This window comes from Neoarius graeffei, chromosome 4 (genome assembly GCF_027579695.1).
Source record: "Neoarius graeffei isolate fNeoGra1 chromosome 4, fNeoGra1.pri, whole genome shotgun sequence".
In the NCBI taxonomy this organism is placed as follows: Eukaryota; Metazoa; Chordata; class Actinopteri; order Siluriformes; family Ariidae; genus Neoarius; species Neoarius graeffei.
The window spans coordinates 93,079,347-93,098,413 of NC_083572.1; the positions used below are offsets into that span (position 1 = coordinate 93,079,347).

A 19,067-nucleotide genomic window follows, 5' to 3' on the forward strand; every position below is an offset into this window, starting at 1 on the left:
GTGCTAGCTGGTAACAGCTGGTATCTATCTGCTATAATGGCAAACGTTGTGGACAGGCTTTTATCAAAATGTTTTGACACTCTGCCATATGAGGAGAAAGTGAGAATTAAAGAGCAAGGCAGACCAACGCCCAAGCTTAATCTCATTCAAAAATCAGCAGGTCATAACAGGTCTTTTCAGGTGTCTTGGTATGAAAATGTGAACTGGTTGACTGGGTCTCCTGTGACTAATAAAATGTACTGTTGGCCATGCCTTTTGATGAAGCCCTCTCAGGGAAATTTAGTTTGGTCAAAAGATTGGTTTGGGGACCTGGTGAATTTCAAAAGGGCTTGCAAAAGGTATGAAATGAGCGATGAGCATGTCACTTCATGTGCAAGACTTAGCTGTCTGGGGAAGGTCAGGGTGGAACATGCCATCGATGAAGGTGCTCGTATAAATAGTGTGCATCATATAATGTTCATGAATCTGAAGTGTGTATATTGTTCAGTAATGTTAAGAGAATGGTGGGCTCTGTGTTATAGGTTATACCTGGGTATAATATTCAAGGTTCTGTGTGTTGCATAGCCTACCTGGTTATGAATTTCCAGACTGTGTTGCAGAAGATGTTCAAGGATGTGTTGCACAGCTGGGTGTTGTGTTAAAGACTCTGTGTTGCATATTAGGGTATGATTGTTCAAGGCTCTTCGTTGAATAGCCAGTGATTTTTGGATGTTTGATATTTTTGATTAAGGATATGAGGCACTAGCCTGGCAAGCCAGACTATAACATGAAATGTACAAGCAAAAATACTTTCTGCCACTAGGTGGGGTTGTCTAGTTCACTATGCTAATGGGGCACACCTTTCTATGCTTTGGTATCCGGCCTACAGGTTTTACGATGAATGCGTAAAATGGGCTTCCCCTGTTTTAAAAACCAGCAGCCACCACTGGTCTGGATGGCAGCATATTGCTCTAAAACATGTACATATGATTCAGCATTAATGATGCCTTCCCAGATGTACAAGCTACCCATGTCATGTGCACTAACTGCACCGTCATACCATCAGATCCTGGCTTTTGAACTGTGCACTGATAACAAGCCGGATGGTCCCTCTCCTCTTTAGCCTGGAGGACGTGGTGTCCATGATTTCTAAAAAGAATTTCTACTTTTGATTCGTCAGACCTCGGGACAGTTTCCACTTCGCCTTAGTCCATCGTAAAAGAGCTCGGGCCCAGAGAAGGTGGCGTTGTTTCTGGATATTGTTTATATCTGGTTTTAACTTGCATTTGTGGATGCAGTAATGAACTGTTTTCACAGACGATGGTTTTCTGAAGTGTTCTTGAGGCTATACAGTGATTTCCACTACAGACACGTGTCTGCTTTTAACGCAGTGTCGCCTGAGGGCCTGAAGATCACAGGCATCCAATGTCAGTTGCCTGATATACAGCCTTGTCTCTTGCATACAGAGATTTCTCCAGATTCTCTGAATCTTTTAATGATATTATGTACCATAGATGATGTGATCCACAAATTCTTTGCAACTTTACATTGAGGAACGTCATTCTTAAATTGTTGCACTGTTTGCCTACGCAGTCTTTCACAGAATGGTGAACCCCTCCCCATCTTTACTTCTGAGAGACTCCGCCTCTCTGGGAAGCTCTTTTTATACCCAATCATGTTACTGACCTGTTGCCAATTAACCAAATTAGTTTTTTTTCTTCACATTACACAACTTTTTCAGTCTTTTGTTGCTCCTGTCCCAACTTTTCTGAAACATGTTGCTGACATGAAATTCAAAATGAGCCTATAGTTTTCAAAAAACAATACAAATTTCTCAGTTTCAACATTTGATATGTTGTCTTTGTACTATTTTCAATAAAATATAGAGTTTCGATGATTTGCAAAATTATCGCACTCTGTTTTTATTTCCAGTTTACACAGCGTCCCAACTTTTTTGGAATTGGGGTTATACTATTAGGTTTCTGGAGAACCAAAACATGGAGCTGACAGCAAATTGCAAATTAAAAAAAAAAAGCTCAAACATGCATGGTCTAGCTAACAAATGCATGATTCACCTACCTTTAAAACGTTCTACGATTTCCTCTCTTCTTTTTGTTGATGAATTTATTTTGGAAGATGTGAAATAAAAGTATTATTAAGTTATCGCTGTTACATGATGGTTTTACAGATTGTGTGTGTTGTGAAAATGCCTTCAGGTATCAAGATGTACTATTTTTGGATATATTAATTGTTCTGTACAGTTCACTGAGATCAAAATGTGTCAACCTATTTGGCCACAAGGGGCCAGTACTGTTATAATAAACACCAACATTCAAAAATGAGGTGTTTCATTAAGCGGTTTAACGACTGTGACAGTGTGGGGTGTACTTTGTGGTATTTTGTTTAGACACAGACGCAAACACACTGTCATGGAAGTCATTGTTCAGGAAGACACGCTTTTAGAAACACACATGCACACACTCATGGAAAGCATTATTTAGGAAGACATGAGTCAAATCCTTCCATGAACATTGAAACCACCTTCATCGTCTCTGTGTCTTGCTGTAATCATGGCAACCAATAACACTGGGGTTCTGGTTCTTCTTCACCCTAAGTGTATTAAAACCAATTTCCCTTGTCCTAAGCTTTCAGTAAACCACGCAGACTTGATTCAAACAACTCAGAGTTAGCGTGGGAGGACTATGACTGCAATATAAACACACATATTAAACACAAATGCTGCTTTGGAATATCTATACTGTTTATAGGCTCTGAAACAGAAACATGCTGGTCTTCCTGTTATTGTTACAAGCTCAAAATGGACAATCGTATTACAGTCTGTTTGGTTTAAATTAGATTAAGCAGGAAGTATCATTGCACAATTTCTTCCGGAGCCCAAAGTTTCTCATCAGAGACAGATTTTATTGAACTGACCTGTAAATTATGGCACCATCGTACACAGAGTCATTGAGGTAAACTTCCTGGTCATGGAAGATCATCTCCTGGCCAAGTGGAGCATTGTATGACACCAGGCCATCTGCAAAAAGATGAAGGAAAACATAATTTTAATAGGAAAAGAGAAAAAGGTTTTTTTTTTCCCATGTTTCAAGATTTTGGGAAAATCATTGAGCACCACTGATGAAATGTTTACAATGAAGAATTAAAAACAGCTTTTACAAATCACATCCAACTACCTACACTCTCAGAAAATAAAGTTCATTATTGTACCTTTAGGGGTACAACGGCTTGTCACTGTGGCAACACCTTCTAAAGTACTTACACTACCGTTCAAAAGTTTGGGGTCACCCAGACAATTTTGTGTTTTCCATGAAAAGTCACACTTTTATTTACCACCATAAGTTGTAAAATGAATAGAAAATATAGTCGAGACATTTTTCTGGCCATTTTGAGCATTTAATCGACCCCACAAATGTGATGCTCCAGAAACTCAATCTGCTCAAAGGAAGGTCAGTTTTATAGCTTCTCTAAAGAGCTCAACTGTTTTCAGCTGTGCTAACATGATTGTACAAGGGTTTTCTAATCATCCATTAGCCTTCTGAGGCAATGAGCAAACACATTGTACCATTAGAACACTGGAGTGAGAGTTGCTGGAAATGGGCCTCTATACACCTATGGAGATATTGCACCAAAAACCAGACATTTGCAGCTAGAATAGTCATTTACCACATTAGCAATGTATAGAGTGGATTTCTGATTAGTTTAAAGTGATCTTCATTGAAAAGAACAGTGCATTTCTTTCAAAAATAAGGACATTTCAAAGTGACCCCAAACTTTTGAACGGTAGTGTATTTGTACTGTTTAGATACTGCTTGGGAACATATATGTACGTTTTTTGGCCCTAAAAAGGTACACATAGTTACCTTAAGGTCCAATAAAGAGCCCTAGGAGGAACATCAGTGTAGATTGTACCTTGGGGAACAGAAATGGATTCCTACTGTACCCCTACTGTACTGATAGTGTACAAAACAAAATCTTTTGACGTTATATGTGCTCATTTTACAGAAAACAAACCTTGTAAAAATGTAAGATTGTTGTCTGAGATGGTTTAACACATTTTTTGAATGGTTTAAATGTGGTAACACATTTTCTTAGATTCATAGATGTTTCCGAGGAAATTATTAAAAATGTTCATTTTGAAGAGTTACAAAGACTAAATGGGACCCCAGTCATGGAATAACCCATGCACATAGTTTAAAGGTTAAATCTAGGACCCTTAAAGTGCATATCATGGGTAAATTCAGGAGCAAGATCAATGTAATTCTCCTATTTTATATTAAACTTCGGTCAAATATCTGTCACATTTTGCATTTTGTGCAATTTTTTTTATCTTGTGCAATACCAGAAAAATTCAGTTGAAATCAAGCCATTTGAGGCGAATTGGTCCGCCTCTGAAAAAACTTGCCATTTGGATTTCCCGGCAAACATTGATTTTCGTGACGTCACGTGCGGGACGCCTCCCTCTGAATCCTACGTCAGTGCTGGTTTGTTTATGAGAAAACGACCTGGTGGTTTTCTGCAAATTTCTTCAATGTTATCGCGTAATTATTAAAATGGTTAACAGATGTATCGTAGGAGGGTGTAGCAACACCAATCTTGATGGGATTAGTACTCATCGTTTCCCAAAAGACTGGACAATCAGAGAGAAATGGGAGCGCTTCGTGCGAGGCACCCGGAAGCCGAGGACCAAGCAGAGCCGAGAAAAAGACCAAGAAAATCGGCGATTCACAAGTTGACTGTTACCAGGGTAAGAAATAAGAGAGACTATAGACCCTTTTCAGTCACGTGACCTTCGTAAACGCGACCACCATTTTGGACATGTAGCGGACTTCGGCTCGAATTGGTTTGAATGCGAGGAAGGCGACAAACGGAGAACATACAAGAAAAAGGAGCGAGATGCAGAAAACACCTTCGCTATCCAGCGACGTAGGGCATTTACAGGGTGAGCAGAGGGAGAAATAACAACAGTAACGACACATTAGCAACGCCGTACAGAAATAACGGTTTATGGCACAGACCCTTTCGGTTCTCGCTCATCTAGCTGCTACAATGACTGCTTAGACTGCAACAATAATACCTAACACACATTTAAGTATCCGTCGTAAAGACGTGAAACTCGTCGAGTGACGAGTGTGTTCATTGATAAGCTAACACAATCTAAAAGTAGACATACCATCACACTGCCCTGGCGCTGTGTACAGTTTACCTTCTATGGTTTGCGCACTCACTATTTGCCATTACTTTCTCCAACCGTTGTGACAGATTACAGGGAACGGCCTGGATTTAAGAGACAAATACATGTTCCTCTTGTTTTGAACACTTATTTGTAGGCAGTGCTTAATTTGTAAAGTGGGAGGTCCCGGAGCGCAGAGGATGAGGGGCTCCGGTGCGGAAAAAAAGAGGGGGGGAGGGGGGCGCGGCGCTGCGCTGCTGGGCATGTTTTGTAATAACACTGCAAATTAAGTTCATCTGCAGATATTTTGTGGATGTCGTTTCATGAGAGAAATCACCAACAAGACAGATATCAAAATCAGACATTAACACTAAATAAACTTGCATTTTTTTATTTAATTATTTGTTTGGTTTTTTTTGTTACACAGTCAAAAGAGGTGTCGGATCACCGGATCCAGTGTAAATAGCTGCCGGAGCCAACGCCCGAGGTTCCGGAGCGCACCCCGGCTTGCTCCCCCTCAAATTAAGTGCTGTTTGTAGGACACTGCCTCTGATCTGTCCTACAGTCTACCAACAGCAAAGGAACACAACGCTAGCTAATGTCGTTAGCTAATAGCTACTACAGAAGAACAAAGAGGTTACAATGGTTATTTTAGCCTATTTGGTTACACACTCGCCGCCACAGAATGTTAACAGCAATGTAATGCCTTTTCTGACTAATTTTATTCGTCTTACCTCCAACAAAGTGGTCACTACACAAGCGCTGGTATGCCGAGGGCTGCCAATCTTTCCTGTTTATGGCCGCTATCCATCTTCTCCGTCGGGATCCGATAAAATGATAACCCTTGCCTTGTTTGTTGATGGTTACTACATCCAGGTGCACAACAATATAGTGGCATGATGGAAGTCTTGCTGAAAATAAACACTTTCTTTGCTGCCGTTCCTCAATGCTGGCTGTGGTAAACTACTGGTAGTACATGTCCAAAATGGCGGCCGCGTTTGTCGTGACGTCACATGAAAAGGGTCTATACTCTAAATTAGGTGTTCCTGTGTTTGTGTGGTGCACGGATAATGTTATTTATTGACACACACAAAAGTAAACAACACGAAAGCGCTGGGCGACAATACACTTACCGTATTTTTCGGACTATAAGTCGCACTTTTTTTCATGGTTCGGCTAGCCATGCGACTTATACTCCGGTGCGACGTATATATGTTTTTTTTTTTCACCGCGGAATAACTGGAGCTGATGCTGAGTCTGACGACAGGCACGCAGAAGAAGAGGAAACGGCGCTTCGTCTGCCGCTGGAGTTGGCAGAGTTGTTCAGAAGCGACACCGAGGATGAGGAATTCAATGGATTTGCTGATTTGGAGTGAAATCATCAGCTTGATAAACTTGATTGACCTGTGTTTTATTATTAATGATAGGGCTATAGTTATTTAAATAAGTTATGTAATGATTTTAGGCAGTGCTTAATTTGTGAAGTGGGAGGTCCCAGAACGCAGGAGGTGGGTGGGTCCGGCGACTCAAAAAAAAAAAAAGGTGGGGGGTGGTTTACTATAACTTTACGCACAGGCGCTTATTGTGTGTGTAAAAAAAAAATAATAATATCAGACATTATGATCTTAGAAAACGCTTTAGTGACGAACAGTTACAGACAGTAATATGTCGTGATATGTTATAAAATATTATTTTTATTAGGCTATATATTAAATTATATATTAAATTTATCTTCTAAAATAACAGACTACTCATATCACAACCGGTTTATTTCACCATTGGAAATCAGATCACACAAGACATGAGTTAAATGACTCATTTTAAGGATTTAAGTATGGGATTTAAAAGCGGTTGTTGTTTTTTTTCACTAGACGGTTGTCTTTGGAGATGATATACCTACAGCCTACTTGACCTCTGATTTAATTAAATAAAATTCGACAAAAATGAAGAATGACACTCCTCGATGATGACTACAGCTTTAATAACACAGATGAAAGAGCCATGGGGCGATAATAAGCCCTACCGGTAAAAATAATCTAAAAGCAAACTGATTAATGCATCAGTAATAGGCTACTAATATTAGTTATAATAATAATAATATAGGCTATTAGTAATAACGATAGTGATAGTATTAAAGATAGTAGTAGATATTTAAAATAATCAGACTAGGCTACTTACAAGGCAAAGGGCGCGTTATCACTGCTCAGCTGTTCGTTTATTAAATAAACAATGCAGTCGCGCAGTAACCACGCGCCGCTTATCAGATACAATCACAGATTCTATGGATAGAATAACCCTTCAAAAAAGTGCGACTTATAGTCCGGTGCGACGTATATATGTTTTTTTCGTCTTCATAATGCATTTTTTGGCTGATGCGACTTAAACTCCGGAGCGACGTATAGTCCGGAAAATACGGTACTTCACATGTATCAAGGGATATGCGTGTCAGGGCTTGAGATCTTGGGACCTGTCAAACACATTGAATGTATATACAACCCTGCTTAGCTGATTCCATGTGTGTAGCTTATGAAATCTTTCTCCTACAGTAGCCAGTACTCTTTTAAATGAAGAAATATATAAATACATAATAGTAATTAGAAAAAATATGATTTATGTAACAATAGATAGATGAGCATTGATACATGAATCCATGGGTTTAGAAGCTCAGGCGACGATTCCATATTTCAATGCAAAATCGCTAGCTGCTAAACTTGGCCTACACAGACTGTGCACTGAAACCATGCAAGCTCTCGCAGCCTGCTGGCCCTTCCACACATGACGTCACGATTCTGGATCCAGACTCCCTTGGGATTTTTCCAGACGCGTTTTGTTATTTAATTTTTTTCTGCTGTAGACAGATGGCCTTGTGCAAAATTACCCTTCTGGATGAGTGTGTAAAGGGGCATTCTTTCATATAAAAAAAACACGAAATTGGTCCAGAATATGTACTTTAAGGCTTCTTTGGTTTGTCCCTCTGGAAGAACCCTCAAGGTTTGAACCTCAAGATTCAAAGACTGTGTGATATTTCATTTATATTTCTCTGCTGTTTGATAAAGGTTTTTACAAGAATAAGTACATATTCAAACAGAAATAATACATTCTGAAAGTGTGAAAAATGCTAAATTGTCATTCAGAATAATTGTCTACTTTACAATAAAAACAATTAAAACTGGAAGGGCACTTGGTAGAGTGTGTTCCTCTGCTAAGCCACATATTCAGATTTGCATCAAAATCTATTCAATTGTTCCTTGGCCCATGGCTCACCATTCCTCAAAATTTCATCAAAGTCCGTTCACTACTTTTTGAGTTACATTGGGAACAGACAAGGAAATAGAGGTGAAAACATGACCTCATCCACCAAAGTTGGTGGAGATAAAAACAAACAGAAAACATCACAGCAAAACAAAAATTAATCTCTGTGGCAATTGTGAAACAAATTTTGCTGATGGTGAAGCACTTGTTTATTTTTGTCCCAAAAAGAGAACCTGGTTATTCTATAAGCTCCATTTACATGGAATGTGATAAAGCAATGTGTCTTTCAAATGCCAGTGTGTAACTTTTGAATAAATCTGCCATACATGTAAAACAGCCCTATTATTTTTATTTTCTACTATTTTCAGTCTATTTCTTATCTAGTAATATAAGTAGTTTGTATAGATATTTATTCTATCCACATTCACTGGATATGAGCAATCGTGCGCTCTGATTGGCTCCTCTACTACTAGGATATCAGCTCATACCATGAGTAGAGAAAAACAAAATGACGGAGCGCATCAAGTCAGATATATCACTTTGTTCTCAAGTATTTAAAAGAAACAGAAATAGCTAAAAGAATATAGGTTTTTCCTCCCAATATCACTTGTTCCACACTCCAGCCCAGTTGGTGGCAGTAATGCACCTTTAAGTTGGTTTGCAAAATGGCAAAAAAAAACTGAAAGAAAAATAAGAAGAAAATGGTGGCGCGTGCTGCTGAACCAACTGAGCATGAAATAAAAACTCTACTCAAAAACAAAAACCCCCAAAAATAAAAAAGCAATGAAAGTATTTGATAATAAAAATGTATCTTTTTATTTTTCAAGAATTATCATTATTATCACATTATTCACAAAGTGCTCCTGTCATTTCGCCGGTTTGTTTACATTCAAAGCAGAAATGATTTTGTCAGGCGTTTTGTAGAAAGTTTTTATATACCGAATTTGCAAAAAATTAAAATAAAAATACTCTTTCTCAAAATCCAGTGAATGTGGATAGAATAAAATAGTTATTCCACTCAATCTCGTCGTACATGGCTTATAGTCAACTCAGTGCTACGTGCCTCATCAGCTATCAGCTCATGTACGACTTGATTTCATGGAATAACTGTTAAATGTTTGTAAACACTGTTTTAACCTACCTCATTGTCTATGTTGTGTAAATATGTGTGTTTTGGGATTTGGGTGAATTTGTTGCCGCAACATTGCAATTTCCTTTTGGGGATGGATGGATGGATGGATGGATGGATGGATGGATGGATGGATCCATCAATCAATCAATCAATCAATCAATCAATCAATCAATCAATCTCCATCCATCTATCTCCATCCATTCATCCATCCATCTATCTCAACATGCTGGTCAAAAACAAGGGGTTTTGTCCTAGACCAGGGCCCTGTACTACGAACGGAGGTTAACCTACCCAGAAGTAACCCAGGGTTCCCCAGCTAAACCGGGGTTGACAAAACCTGGTTATCTTGTTTGGGGTTAAACGGTACTACGACGCCAGTTATGAAGTTGATTTGTTGAACCTGGTTTAACCTAATCAGGGTTAATGCGCATTCACGTTAAAGGGGAGGTTATCAGCGCAAATCCCCACTGTTCACAATGGCACGGTCGCCGTACTTCACGGAGGAAGAATGCGCTGTCATAATGCAAAGCTACGAGGAGTTCAAAACAACATTAAGAGCAAAATCTAACACAGCGGCTGCCAATAAGGAGCGGCAAGCATGTTGGCAACGAATTGCCGATCGGGTAAATGCGCAAGTACATTCTCCCTTCTACATGCTCCAGAACAGAAGTATAGGATGAGAGAAAGCTTCATGATCAATCACAAGTCACAGAAAATGGTCCTTCGACGTGGCCCCAGTCATATATAGCTTGTTTAATGTCCGAAAAATCCTGAATAAAATTTGGTATGGTAAATTCATGGAGTAGCCTACTTAAGCTGATATGTGCACAGAGTCACATGAATTAGGATGACTGACTGTTCAGTCCCTTTGACTAAGTTGGTGTATGTCCTGTGAACATTTCAGAGGCAACAGCAGTGCCAAACGCACCTGGCAACAGGTGAAAATGAAATATAAAAACATCATTCATAATGGTGTGTGTGCGCGTGCAAGCAAGCATTCATTTGCCTTTTATTTATTCAAGTTTTATCTGTTTGCCTAATAGTTCAAATTGTTTTGTATATAGTTTATAATGTTGTTGTGTGATATTAATGATAATATTGTGGGAAAACTACTTTGCACGGACGTTCATTTAATTTATTCTATCGTCATTTTGTTTGTTCTATTTTTGTGTATTTTATTTATTTATCTGTTTGTCTAGTTGTATCTATTTTTCTAATAATATATTTTTTGCATTAATAGTTTTTTTCCTATTAAAATAATCTTGTGTTCTTGTTATAACTTTATCTATTTATCTGACTGTTTAGTTGTATCTATTTTTATTACAATTTCAATATTTTTAATATAGAAAGTTTGTTTTTTTCTATTAAAATGTTCTTGTGTGATAACTAGTTCTTGTGTTATATTTTTGTATCTATTTTGTATCTCAGACTTAAATGTTTTTGTAAAACAAGTGTTTTTCTATAAAATATTCTTGCGTTCTTGATAACTATGTTCTTGAGTGGGTTCTTTTTTTTTTTTTTACAGAAAAGCCGTTCTGCATGGACATTCATTGAAGCCCTCATTGTTTTTTAATGGTTATTTATGAGCGTTTAGGGGTTACAATAATGTAAGTCTAGGTTGCTTTATATAAAAGGTATGTCCAGAAATATTGATGTCACTGTCTAAGCAGAGGGATCTGGCTTCTTTAGACGCTGTCTTCTTAAAACTGAATAAATATTTAAAAAGAGCCAAATGAGCCAGTCTTTTGAACGGCTCTTTTCAAAGAACGGATCACAAAGATGCGGATCCCATCAAAGAGCCATAAATCCCATCTCTAATCTGCGCTCCGATATCGCACGGGTCATCCAGGTACGCTGGCATTGTCTCTAGAGGAAATGTCGGTGGAGAGGTGGTGTTTAAAAAGGGTGTGGTTAATCGGAAACCTCGGGTTAACCAAGAACATAACCTGAGACGAGCAGGTTTGAGATGCAATGTAAGTTGCCATGGCAGCATACCTCGGTTTGAACATAGCCAACTTTCGTAGTATGGGTTAATCGGGAAGTTACGCTGCACGTGATCAAGTTACTCTCGAAGTTACCCTGGTAAGCCAGAAAACCCGCTTCGTAGTACAGGGCCCAGGGCATTATGACCTTCACTGACCTTCACTGACCTTCTAATGCCACATAGATGTGATGTTTGGAGACTTTTTAAATAAACAGCGAAGATGTTTTTCTTCTTACACGGTGCACTTTTCTATATAAAATGCAACGAGTCGCCTTGCTCATCACTGTTAACCTGAACCCTTGAGCTGAATGTGAAACTGCAATAAGGAAGTAACTGAACTAAAATAATGTGGAAGGGGAATTTAAGGAGAGATCAGTGAAAGAGAATAAAGTTAGTTGGTATGTATGAGGGATATCATGAGGCTACATCTGCTCTGTGAAGTGGCTTGATGAACAGAAACATTATTATTATTATTATTATTATTATTATTATTATTATTACTGCTTTCTGTGATGTAAGACAAATGATTTGGCATCTGGCAGACAGAAAGATAAGTGCAGAAGGCAAAAGGTTGAACCCTTTATCAGTAAATTACATAGTTATCTACAATGGAAGAGCCCACTACTCGGTAACAGCTTTAATGTGACCTGGAATGAGAGACACATAAGAATCACTGTGATATCATTCCAAAGAGTAATAAATAGACACTGTGTTTATGAGCTTAATAATTAAACTTCATGAACCAGCTTTTGCAAACATTAAAAGTACAGCAGTTACCAAATCAGTGCTACATGACCATTAGATTACTACAATGTGTACAGTGTAATGTTATTACCTAGCCACTCGCAGCCATAGAGCTCTACACGCATACACACGTTCATGGAGTGGTCGATGACGGGCATGAAGCGCACAAAGCGTGCAATGATGGGCGGCTCCAGGTCCTTGAGCACAATATCATAGGCATTCCTGTTGCCCTCAATTACCTTGGACAGAAATTAACACACAGCAATTGACAATGAGATAAACGGTATGTGAAGTACTCTATTATGATAAGTCTGTGATGTGCTGTAGTGCTGTGGCATGTTAAAAAAAAAAAAAGTCCCTTCCCATGCCAGGACCTGATCTTCCCAGCCAGACTCCTATCCCAGTACTAACCAGGACTTTGAGGCACATTGGGCAACACCGATCTCCATTTCAGTAGCCCTTGGCCTCTCACCTATTACATAGCTAAGGCTACATTGGGGGGCCAGTCCTCTGGTAACTGCAAGAGTTTGACTCCCTACTCACATCTGTATTGTGGTGTGCCTCGCCAGAGGGCAGTAGGCACCATTTTGATAATGGTCTTTTGTATGACCCGACTGCGAGTAGGCTGTGACATGTAAGTGCAAAATGCATTAACAAACCAACGGCAAATTCAGAAAAAGATCAACATTAACTCAAAACAGAAAGGGTGATGATGAATTCTGTGTATTTTAATGTATCACTGGGTTTTTGGCCTTTCTGCTCTGTTTCTGGTTTTGTTGTTACATTTTTTTGGCTCACTAAAGTGTTTTGCACTTACAGGTCACCATACTACAGGGTTGTGGAGCTGTGGTGTAGGGTAGAACTAGGGTTCTCAACTGCAGTCCTTCAACTCTGCCAAGGTTTAAGTTTTCCCTACCGCCCACATGCTCGCCGATGCTGGTAGGGGCCCTAGGAAGAGTGCTCTTTTCTTTGTGAAGGGCAGGGCGCCCTGGAATGGCTTCAACCCAAGATAGGGGCCCGTGCCCTGGAAAGCGCCACGGTTCTGGCAGCGTCCGGTGAGCTCTTGCTGGCCCTTGAAAATCTGGGGTAGAGGGTGTAAGTCTCATGCCGGGCCGTACCCATATCCGCAGCAGGTCTCCAAGGTGAACAGCCTCTGGCATGTTGGGACAATGTAGGTAAGGGAAGTCGGCAAGTGAGTAACTTGGGCTCTAAGGGCTGGGTCGGTCAAGCCAGGGTGTGAAGCTAGGCTGGGCCTGAGCCACAGCTGGGGGAATGGCCGTCCTGCCTCCCTGCCGCACCACCTCCTGTCGGAAAGCATCACGCATGGTGCATCCAGGGCACTGGACCTCCAGTACCGGAGATGGGAATCACTGACTCCATTGCCATATTCAGTTGGTGACTTAAATGGGCCATTAAGTTCAAAGTTATGTTCACTGTTACACTTGGAGAGTTCTCTGGTATCACATTTGTGCTACATGTGTGTCTAACTTGTTTTTCTGGGTAGCCAAATCAGGCAATCAATTCAAAAATTCATTTATTTCATACTGCCATATTTATATGATTAATATTGCCCTCAAGTGATAGTGTTTTGTCCCCAAAACATGAATTTCAGAATGAAATATTGTTGATACAGCAACTTTTCAGACACCAATACTGAAATAATATCAAGGTGGATACTGTTCAAGAAAAACGGCAGGTTCTTAGCGAATAGTGAATTGTGGATAAAAGACTCACAGCTATATTTTGGGCAGCACTGAAGCTTATATAAATATTCTGAGGTCTGAAAAACAATGTGCACAATTTGGGTATTAACTCTATGTCAGGACTATGTGTGCACTATCAATGGCACGTACCTCCTTTCCTTGACGATTGCGCCAGGAGATCCAGCGGCTGCCATCGCGGCTGTACTTGATCTTGTAGGTCTGGGCAAACTCGTTCCCGATGCCCCCTGCATGTCGCCCCTGAGTTCCCACCAGGGTGATGAAATGCAAAGAGAGAAGGTCAATCTGCAAGAACTCATTCATGTTCTCTGGTTCAACCGTGCTCTCTGGACACCACGCACCATCCCCTTCCTCTGAGTCCAGTCTACAGTGGCAGGCAAACACACCCAGAAGGAGAATCAGGAAACTGAACTCAAAGTATCATACATGAAAGTATATTTTGGAACGAAGAGGAAGTTTTGAGATTAAAATCTTCATCCAGAGATTTTTACAGTCTTACCTGCCATATTTTGCTGCTGTTGACTCAGACCACTGACTTGAAGCTGAAATGTCTTCATCTAAGATCTGCCTTCCAGACATCCCTAGAGGGGATCGACATACACCTATAGCGAATAGAAAGATCTATTGTTATTACTCTTTGCATCACAAGTTGCAAACAATCATTCCATATATGTGACCAAGCTACTTATTTAAAAGGTAAAACATCTGTAACTATGTCACCAGTATGTGGTGTCATAGATTGTCAAAACAACGTAATGAGTTAAAAGATAAAGATATTTTAGCTCATTTTGAAACTAAGCTTAGCTATCCATCCATCATCTGGAGCCGCTTATCCTGTGCAGGGTCACAGGCAAGCTGGAGCCTATCCCAGCTGACTATGGACAAGAGGCAGGATACACCCTGGACAAGTGGCCAGGTGTGGGAGAAACTGGAGCACCCAGAGGAAACCCACACAGACACGGGGAGAACATGCAAACTCCACACAGAAAGTCCCCCGTCAGCCACTGGGCTTGAACCCAGGACCTTCTTGCTGTGAGGCAACAGTGCTAACCACTACACCACCGTGCCGCCCTAAGCTTAGCTAATCTTTAAGAAAACATTCAACACACTAGTTCAATGGGTGGTTTTTTTTTTTCCAAATCCAGATGTTCTTGTTCTAGTTAGCTAAGTTTCTTTTTAGAATCTTGTTCAATATCCTTTTCATATGAGACTGTGTTTTCATCACAAATTAAATGAATCAGCACTGAAAATGAACCTTGAGCTAATTGTTAGTTAGTTAGCTAACCTTGGCTGGAACACAAACTTCTTGTTAGCTAAGATTGCTATCTGGGAAGAGTGTCATTACCTGGCTAAGCAACATTAGATAGATTAGAACTGAAACATCAACTTGTATAAGTCATGTTAGCTAGCTGGCAATAATGCTGTTAACTAGCTAACTTAGTCCTGGGTATGACTTTAAACTGCAACCGGTGGTGAGTCTTAGGTCTGGGATGACTTGAGTATTGGGGAAAGTGGAGTTACCCCTTAATCACCATTGCTCCCAGGTCCACTCTGACCCGGAGTAGTAGCACCTGCCTGAGTTCCAGCTATGGGTTAAATAGTAGATCACCAATAATGTGCTGACAGCAGGGCACTTTTCGGTGCAATGTGGCAGATGAACCCAACAGGGTCAATGGCTCACCACCAGATGGCATGCAGAAGAGCCACTCAAATGGCCAATGGATGGCATCACCCGGCAAGTCAGTTGTCATTGCAGGGCAACTTCCATACCCATCAGGTCTGTGGCACTTTTGTGCACCACTTGGCATCAGGTCTGGAGGTCCAGAGAGGCAATATGATGGGGGCACGACATCATTTGTCTTACCTTACTGTGCAAGGTGCTTCATTAGGAGAGGAGAATAGTATGCGAGAGCTCATGAGGCCAGATATTTCATGGCAGCTCGGCCACTGCGGTCGATTCTGTCACTCTGGTGCGGACCTCGTGGCCCATCTGTGTTTCTGCACATCCTAATGAAGCAGTCATCATCGCTAGCAATGGACAGCCGACGACGAACTAGCTAACTAACATTACCTAAAACAACAATATTTAATTATCTGGCAGTAGTGTTGCTAGCTAGTTAACTAGCATTACCTGACCCAACTAACACCAATTTAGAGCTAACTTAGCTAGCTGGCAAAAGTGTTCTTAGCCAGATAACTAGCATTTACCAAAACACCAACTTGTAGTTAGCTAATTTACGTGGCAAGCAAAAGTGTTGGTGAGATTTCTAAGAAAAAAATGTTCAGTAAAGGTGAAAATGAATGACAGGACACATTTCATATAAGGTATATTGTCATGAAATATGGTTTATACATAAAGTTAGCTCACATAATTTAATCTTTTGGTTAGTGTTAGCAAGCACTGTTACATGATACTGTATCTTTTTAAAAGACAGACTTATCCTCCAAATCGTAAACACAAAGAGGCACGACAGTGAGGACGGGCACTACAGAGAGGCAGGTCTTTGTAAGTTCAAGGCTCTACTCTTTTAATGTCTTTTGGTAAGAAGCTGTTTTCTTTCTTGTAAAGCAGCCAATATGCTTGGGCTGGATGATACTGTAGGTCTGCATAGCAAAATCAGAACTGCAATAATAATAAATGAATCAAGCGTTTGAGGGCTGGCATGAGTTGAGTTGGAGCAGAAACTGGAGAAACACCCCTTTCTCCCACTAACATTGTGGTTACCCTACAGAAATATAATTAAAAAAATATATAGCACTCTTTTGGCTCGCACCTTTTAGTCACCAGACATCCTGGTTTGGACCGAAACAATGGTCAAAGTCTCACAAGCCTCTTGTGTGGTCTTTACAAGGACACGATAAAAGTAAGCCCACCTCCTGAGAACATTTTCCTTCCCTCTTTTAGGTTTTTTTTCTGTAATTCAAGCCTGATACTACCGAGGCTCCTTGGTATGCTAACTGTTAACTTTTATGAGCTAGAAACCAAATTTCATTACACATGGGACTTGTGTGCTCAAAAGGAAAATGATGGCAGGTCTTTGATCAATATTATTACAGTACAGATCTGAGAAAGACGAGGAAGATTTATATAGCTTTACGCTTCATTTCCGTTTGTCTGGCCATGGCTTGAGGCACCGCTGCTGGATGGTATGGTCAAACACACACACAGCAGGACATACTAGAAGAGACGAAACACTACACTGGCACTGTGTTGCTTTCGGGTTGTAACATGTCAAGGACTAAGTTTGAGCTTTTATAGTGCTGGCTAAATTAACTAAACTAATTCTTATTAGCATGAAAGTTATTAAAAAACCCCGACCTCAGATTAACATTCCTCATGCTCAGAACTACAAAGCTTTTCTGTAATTCTCATTTTAGTTACTGAATAATAAAGCATGAATAAGATAAATAACTGAATAAGTGTCACAACAGCCCAGGACAGTAGGGTCTATCTACAGTCTTGGAGACCACAAGACACACACATTTCAGTACGCAACACAGCCCCTGAGATAAGCTTGTGTTAACAGCAGTTAGTACTGCTGGAAGTTCCTAACCCTAAACGTAACCCTAACAGTAACCTTGAGGTGTAATAAGGCTGGCATAGTCTGCATGATGGCAGCATTGGAAAGTGGGTGTGTCGTGTATTCGGCATTTTGTGTGAGTACTGTGCATCCACAGTTAGACCTACATTATATATATATATATATATATATATATATATATATATATATATATATATATATATATATATATATATATTAGTGCTGTCAAAAATGTCGCGTTATTAACGCGTTAACTTGACTCAATTTTAATGGCGATAATTTTTTTAATCGCGAGATTAACGCTCTGTGACATGATGTAGGTTTTTCATAAGCTTTTGAAACTGCCAGGAACTTGGAACAAAGACTTTGCTTAGAAAACCGATAGCAGCTAGACTGTAATGCCACGGCCCGCACAGCCAGAGTCCTCTGCCCTCCTCCCCCAAAGAACCAGCGCGGGCAGGGCGCGCTAGTAGAGATGGGATTTATGGCTCTTTGATGGGATCCGCATCTTTGTGATCCGTTCTTTGAAAAGAGCCGTTCAAAAGACTGGCTCATTTGGCTCTTTTTAAATATTTATTCAGTTTTAAGAAGACAGCGTCTAAAGAAGCCAGATCCCTCTGAACTGTAAACTCAATGCTATCCCAGAAATCCTTCCTGTAATATGCAAATTTGGCCGCCTCTGATTGGACAGCGCGACGCATCAACAGGCAGAAAGTGTAAAAGTACAAAATGTGTTAAGTGAGCTGAAACAGTAAAGATCAGATTCAATGCAATATTTATCAACGAACAACTTAAAGTTAATATAATAGTGTACTTTATATTATAATCAAGCATGTCAAGCCTACCGTCACTGTGTAACCTGTCTCTCTGATTAGAGTTGTAGACTAACTCAAGCAATAGATCACTTCACTCATGGTTCTCTTGCTAGCCTCGGGACGAAGAGCCACGGTGCTCAGCTTAGGTTTCACTTTGTAGTGGCTGTGTCAAGACGTGTTATGCTTTGCAATAAAAAAAAAAACATTGGTACAAAACAAGCCCATTCACTTTTTTATGCTGGTAAGAGAATTACAATGGTTTTTCATGTGACAAAAATGTGCGATTAAATTGCGATTAATCGCGAGTTAACTATGACAGTCGTGACATTAATCGCGATTAAATATTTTAATCGCTTGACAGCACTAATATATATATATATATATATATATAATATATCATGTAGGTCTAACTGGTCTTGAAAGTACTGAACGAGGCCCTCTGGGCCAAGGTCAGTATTCAAGGCCGAGGTCACAGTATTTCACCATACGAACAGACCTTAAGCTGGTAAATAATATATTAATTTTTTTCTTTACCAAATTCTAACAGAAAACGAGAGCGCCCGAAAGGGAAAACCGAGCCGAGCCGCCATTTTGAATCCTCATTCACGGCTGTAATGCCAATGGCTTCCTCCTCGGTATACAAGTGCACTTCCATGGCAGGAAAAAAAGCTACATTTTGCCGCCTATGTAGTCCCCTATTTATACAA

At 40.0% G+C, this 19,067-nt stretch overlaps 1 protein-coding gene across 2 annotated transcripts in view; it reads right to left on the minus strand.

Annotated features, from left to right (window-relative positions):
* Positions 1 to 19,067, minus strand: part of ddr2a (discoidin domain receptor tyrosine kinase 2a) — a 136,924-nt gene that overhangs the window by 38,957 nt on the left and 78,900 nt on the right. For both annotated transcript variants that reach the window (XM_060920027.1, XM_060920026.1), the window contains 4 exons: positions 14,503 to 14,605; positions 14,136 to 14,367; positions 12,374 to 12,521; positions 2,914 to 3,016 (listed from right to left, as the gene is read on the minus strand). In XM_060920027.1, the coding sequence (XP_060776010.1) occupies positions 2,914 to 3,016; positions 12,374 to 12,521; positions 14,136 to 14,367; positions 14,503 to 14,605 (586 nt within the window). The remainder of the gene's footprint in view (positions 1 to 2,913; positions 3,017 to 12,373; positions 12,522 to 14,135; positions 14,368 to 14,502; positions 14,606 to 19,067) is intronic.